The following is a 5,958-nucleotide window of genomic DNA, read 5'->3' on the forward strand; positions in this document are numbered from 1 at the left end:
ATTTTAATTTGTATTGTAATTATTATTATTATTATTATATATATTTTTTAATTTACAGAAAGAGTTGCCATAGATTGAAATGGCTAGGGGTCATAGTTTCAAATATTGTTGTGGACGATGGATGGGGGCCTTTAGACTCAGAAAGGTTGAGAACTGCTGTCTTTGAAGATATACCTATATTATTTTCATTAATGCATATTAATTGCTGAGGTTTACGCAAAGAGTGGCCTGGACATCGGGAAAATGCTCACCTATAAACGGAGACAGGAGGCCAAGCGGAGACGCAGAGAGAGGAGAGCAGAGCGAAGAACCCAAAGAGAGACTAAAAGACAGGTAGATGATCTCTGCTAACCATTTCCATATTATGAACTGCTACATTAGCATAGCTAAGGTAGCTAGGCCTGATCCTGTACTATTATATATGCTCTGTTCCAAAACCAGCTGCCCACAAAGATAAGATACCTTGTTTTGTCCAACTTTTAAGGCAGCTTCACCTTTGTGGAGAAGGCAATTTCAGAATGCATTCTGATGAACTTTTATGTGAAAATATATTATATTTATAAAATGTTATATTAAAAATAAAAAGATTAAATAATGAAAAATATTGATAAAAATAGTTGTGTAATTACAAATGGATTATTTTACAAAATATTTGTGTGTATATTTATGATTACTACAGTATCACACCAACTTAGCAAACTTTATTGAAATCAATTGTTAGTGTGTGCCAATGTGAAGGTTCCCAAAACAGTCACTTATAAAATAATAATTCTATGTAGGCAGCAAGCAAGGCAACATGTCTAATGTCAAATACTTGCAGCATAGATCATTTCTCAACTCTGGGAACCGTCTCTTTCATTCTTCCTTTACAGAAAATAGCTTTCAGGGAAGCCTCTCTCAGCGATCCAAAAAAGCTGTATTTTCAGTGGAAGAGGAAGCAGGGCAGTTGAGGGAAACAAATGGAGACATATACAGAGAGGTAGAGCTTGGCTGGAGTGAGTGGGAAAACAGTACAGTGTTCGTAATACCGGAGACAGCGAGGACATCCGATGGCCATCACACCTGGATGTACCTTAAGGGTACTGATCCTGACACCGCCACCCTGGGGTCAGTGTCAGATCTACATGATGGGGACACCAGCACTCTAGACTCCAGCAGCGAAGACACTTTAAGCCGAGACCTGGAAAGGGTTTCTCTGGGATCCCTTGGGAAGTGGACCTGGGACATCCATTCCATCATCTTGGATTTCTCCACTGCTAACTTTATTGATACTGTGGCCATTAAGACATTAAGGAATGTAAGTGATTCAAAATTCTATGAGAGCAGTGACTTTGCATTGCAACCGAGCACTCATCACCATCTCTTTTTGTAGATATTCCACGATTTTGGTGAGATTGATGTGGATATCTTCTTGGCAGGCTGTCAAGGTAAGAGTGTCAAGGTTACAGTGGACTTAAAAAATCAGCCTTCCTGTCTGATGATTTATTCGGTCAATGACTGAAAAATATCTGGGCTATGCTTTGTTTTCACCCAAGCACTGGTGGTGGAACAGCTTGAATGTGGCGGCTTCTTCTCTGATGTCTTCACTGAAGGAGGTGTCTTTGCTACTGTGCATGATGCAGTTCTGTATTGTCTCAAACACCGGGGAGCTAAGACGGTCCACAGCTATGAGAATGTTCTAGTAGGTTCACCAATATATGCACTCACTAATATCACATTCACATAGAATATACAATTCATGGAATTATTGTAGAATATATACATGATTTCAAACTTCTCATTTCAGGATATGAGTGGGACCCGACTATGATAGAAATCGTCTGATTTCTTCTTCTTGTTCTACAAGCTCTTCTGATTTTATTCAAGCTATATAAAAAAAACTAAACCTCTCCATGAAGTTTCAAATAGAATTTGGCTCTGCAGTTGACACTAATGAAACATGTCTGTTACTTTTTTCCCCCATTTGACTATGAAACATAGGCTTTAAAATGTATTTAATATGTTTGTATTGTATTTTTTGTTTTTAGTTTACTAGTGAAGGATTGTTGTGAATTATACAGAAATCATTTTATGATAATCTGTTTGCAAAATGTCAAATGTTAAAATGGAAAATGCAATGTCTTTTTTGTCCTAATTTCTGATTGGTCAATTTAATAATTTATTTGACAAAGTGATTCTGTGCATTTTAACAGCAACAATGTGATTCAATTCCAACAAATAAATAAAATAAGTTAACTTCAGTCAATCTTTGGATGCACTGCAATTAACAAAGAAAACATTACAAAATAAATTACTGAAATCCAAATGAATCATACAAGATTGTGCGAGTTTTACATGCTTCTTTTCAGGAATATCTGAGAGGGAACAAGTGTAAGAAACAACCTGGCAGAGATGGAGGCTGACTAGATGTTACATAGGTTAAAACTCTTAATAATTTTTTGTTAATAGTTATGATTAAAACTAACAGAAAACTAACAAACTTGACAGAAAAAGTCACTACTGAGTGTTCCTGCAGATAACTTTCCTCAAGTGTTGGGTGATTTAGATGTCAGTTTAAATGTCACTTCAGCAGAAAGCAATAGCATACATTTTTTCCACACTCTTTGGCCAGTACACACTACATCCTCCAGCAATTGTGAAGTTGCTTTAGCACTGAGAGCAGTTTATTTGCTGCAAGACAAAACACGTACAGGGAAGAGCTACACATCTCGTATGCACTTCTATTTACTATCACTGCATTAACGATTATCTGCAGTGTGTACGGCCTTTGGAAAGTACAGTAGAGTGTCATTCTGTATGTAAACAAAGTTGCCGAATATGGCTGCATTCCCATGAAAAAATAAATAATAATGCCTTCAAATATCTACATTAGGAACAGTAGCATTGTCTTTCACAATTGCATAATGCTCAGGCTGCTTATCCCTGAATCCAACCCAACAAAAATTCCAGCTCTGACACTGGGACCGCTGGAGGTTGAGTAAAGCTCATTCAATTCTGAAAATGAGGAAATGTTGGTAGGGCTACAATTCTTTAGTGTGCATGTAGGGAAGAGCGAACCAAACATACAGTTCAAAGTACGAGTGTATTTTTGTGTTTGTTGGTATGAGGTCAGTGCTTCAGGGTGTATAATTGATGCAGAGACACGAGTGTGTGTATAGTGATTTTCTACTGGTAATGTACTGTGTGTCTGGATGTTTATGTGAAAGAGGAAGTGGGTGACTATATATAGATTGCAACACAGAAGTGAATGTGTATATATGTGCATTGTTGTACCTGGATGTATGCGTTTACAGGTCTTGGTGTCTTTCTACGTGCTGGTCTGAGTTCAGTTCTGAAATGAGTTCTTCTTGCTCTTGTGTCTCTTGTTGTTGAGAAACAAACTGTTGGTAGCGTGTCTGCCGCTGGTAATCTGGATCGACATTGATCCAATTATTGGCAACCCACTTAGTCCCTTGTGTCACCACACAGCCACCATGAAGAGAATACTCATCCTGTTCACCAACCCAACCTACAGAGGGCAGCACAGCACAACAAGATAATGAACAACATTTTCTAGATACAGTAACTTCTTAAAGTGGGTTCAATCAAGTGACATTTAAACAAATTTATGACTAAATGTAACTCCACAAAATGCTCTCTGGATCTTTCTGAAATCATGCTGGAGATGGATTTATAGATTTTGAACAAAGTTGTGGAGTTCATTCCAGCTTGAATGCTGCTATCATTAAATAAAATGGGAACTAAGACATTCTGAAATGTAAACAAATATTTAAGTTAAACTTTTCACTCAAGTTGTTATGGTAATAATACAATTTGTAATGAAAAAATGTTAAATTCAAAAAGTCATGCTTCTGAACTACTGTATCTACAGTACTAGAAGTTTGTTATTTATCACAAATTCAAACATTCAGTTAAGCTGAGTAACAACTTTCAGAAACTTTTTAATATTTTTATATCAAACATTGATTAGGCACATTGCATTTATGGATAACAAACGACACACTGATATTACACTACCATTATGTTTCACTTAACTTCATTCCAAAACAGTGTTATTTTAGTATTATTTATATACCATTATAATATTTATTAATATTTTGAATTCGCTTTTATTTTTGGAATGTTTGTGTGCTTTTGTCATTTTTTTATTAACTACTTATTAAATATTTCTACATAGCTTTGTTTTTAATAGTTTTAGTAATTTTAGTACTTCAGCTTATTTCTAATTTTCATTTGTTTCAAGTTTCTCATAGAATATTTATATTTTATTTCAGCTTTACTTCAATTACTTAAGAAGATTTTTAATAATTTTATTAACAATAAAACAATGCATTACAAAATAGCAGATAAGTTATATTCATTACCTCTACCATCAGAGAGATAGTTGTACCAGAAAACTGCCGTCCCCTTAATGGGCTTCACTCTCAGGTTGCCTTTATCACAATGTTTCCTGGTGTCCAACAGATCCACATCGTTCTGTATCAGTGACTGGGAAACACATGGATACGTGCATCCAATTATTGGCTGTGGCATATGCGTAAAACTGTGCAAAATTCTTGTGTTTGACTCACAAATACACATGCAAAGATGTTTAATTCAATAGGACACACCGCTTCTTCATAAGTCCTATTATCTGCCACTGGAAAGGTAGTCTCCCCCCCTTCTTCTACATTATTAAGGTAAAACAGAACTGTGATGTACCTGCAAAAAACCCCACAAATACTATGAACTTAAGGGGGAAAAAACTTTGTCTGAAATTTGTTACATGATATTAACTTCATTTAACTGACTTTAAACAATATCACTCATAATCATGCTGTTGTTCTAAATACATATTTGCTTGTGTGATAATGTTTTTTTAAATCATATTATATGATTAAACATTATAAAATATTAATCTTAATCTCTTTGGTTTACCTGCAGGACGTCTGGAATGGGGAGGTGGTATTGGCGGCGAGGCGAGTATGTGTGCAGGTTGTTTCAGGGTACACTGGCCCACTGTCATGATGAGCGTGGTAATGGCCACCCTGCTCGTAACGCACCACTTGTAGAGGTTCACTTAACTCCACCAGTGAGGATGGTAGTCGCGTTAAATTAGTGACTCTTGAAAGACAGAAAGATATACAGCATTAATACAAACCAAGAAGGAAGGACATTAAAGGGGTCATATGATGCGATTTCAAGTTTTCCTTTCTCGATCCTCACATAAAAATATCGATTCACTCGATGCATTTTTTAACCATTCATTTTATTTATTTATCAAGAAATTCGATGCATAAAAAAGCTTCTAAGTATATTAGCAAATAATTGTGTTGGATAGAACCATTTCTCCTGCTCATCGGAACACACGCAAATGCTGAAAGACAGAACCAATCAATCACAGACAGCGTTCGCTGCTGACGCATGGCTCAGTCACAGTGCTTGTTCAAATGGGGCTGCGTTTCCCAAAAGCATCAGAAGCGTAAGTAGATCTTAAGAAACCATTGCCTCATTATTACATTACATTACATAACATTGTTACTATATATAAAATTAATTCTGGAAAATGCATAATGGTTTCCACACAAATATGAAGCAGCAATAATAATAATAAATGTTTCTTGAGCAGCAAATGATATTAGAATTATTTCTGAAGGATCATGTGACACTGAAGACTGGAGTAATGATGCTGAAAATTCAGCTTTGATCACAAGTTTCACCTTTAGGGGTACAACAGCCTGGCAGCCTTTTACAAAAGTGAACCATGCTTGTATTACAGTAACCACAGTATTTGTACTAAAACTGAGGTAACAACAAATTTACCATGGTAATAATAATAATAATAATAAATTTTAGTACTTATGTAGCACCGTGTTTATTTTTCATGAGGTACCCTCAAAGGTGCACCTTTGTAACTTATCTACCCTTAAAGCATGCATACTTGTATGGTACTAATATGCTCACTTTTAGGGGTATAGT

At 35.8% G+C, this 5,958-nt stretch overlaps 1 protein-coding gene and 1 pseudogene across 5 annotated transcripts in view; one reads left to right on the forward strand and one right to left on the reverse strand.

The window, feature by feature from the left end:
• Positions 1-2,072, forward strand: part of LOC107667311 (solute carrier family 26 member 6-like) — a 4,906-nt pseudogene extending 2,834 nt beyond the window's left edge.
• A 564-nt stretch (positions 2,073-2,636) lies between these two features.
• The window catches only part of LOC107667396 (transmembrane prolyl 4-hydroxylase-like), a 7,308-nt gene continuing 3,986 nt past the window's right edge, over positions 2,637-5,958 (reverse strand). For 4 of the 5 annotated variants that reach the window (XM_016459070.1, XM_016459068.1, XM_016459066.1 and 1 more), the window contains 4 exons: positions 4,918-5,103; positions 4,572-4,701; positions 4,365-4,488; positions 2,637-3,508 (listed from right to left, as the gene is read on the reverse strand). In XM_016459070.1, the coding sequence (XP_016314556.1) occupies positions 3,288-3,508; positions 4,365-4,488; positions 4,572-4,701; positions 4,918-5,103 (661 nt within the window). In that variant the 3' untranslated portion in view covers positions 2,637-3,287. The remainder of the gene's footprint in view (positions 3,509-4,364; positions 4,489-4,571; positions 4,702-4,917; positions 5,104-5,958) is intronic. The other variant, XM_016459067.1, reaches the window with a different exon arrangement.

This window comes from Sinocyclocheilus anshuiensis, unplaced genomic scaffold (assembly GCF_001515605.1).
Source record: "Sinocyclocheilus anshuiensis isolate Anshui unplaced genomic scaffold, SAMN03320099.WGS_v1.1 scaffold964, whole genome shotgun sequence".
In the NCBI taxonomy this organism is placed as follows: domain Eukaryota; kingdom Metazoa; phylum Chordata; class Actinopteri; order Cypriniformes; family Cyprinidae; genus Sinocyclocheilus; species Sinocyclocheilus anshuiensis.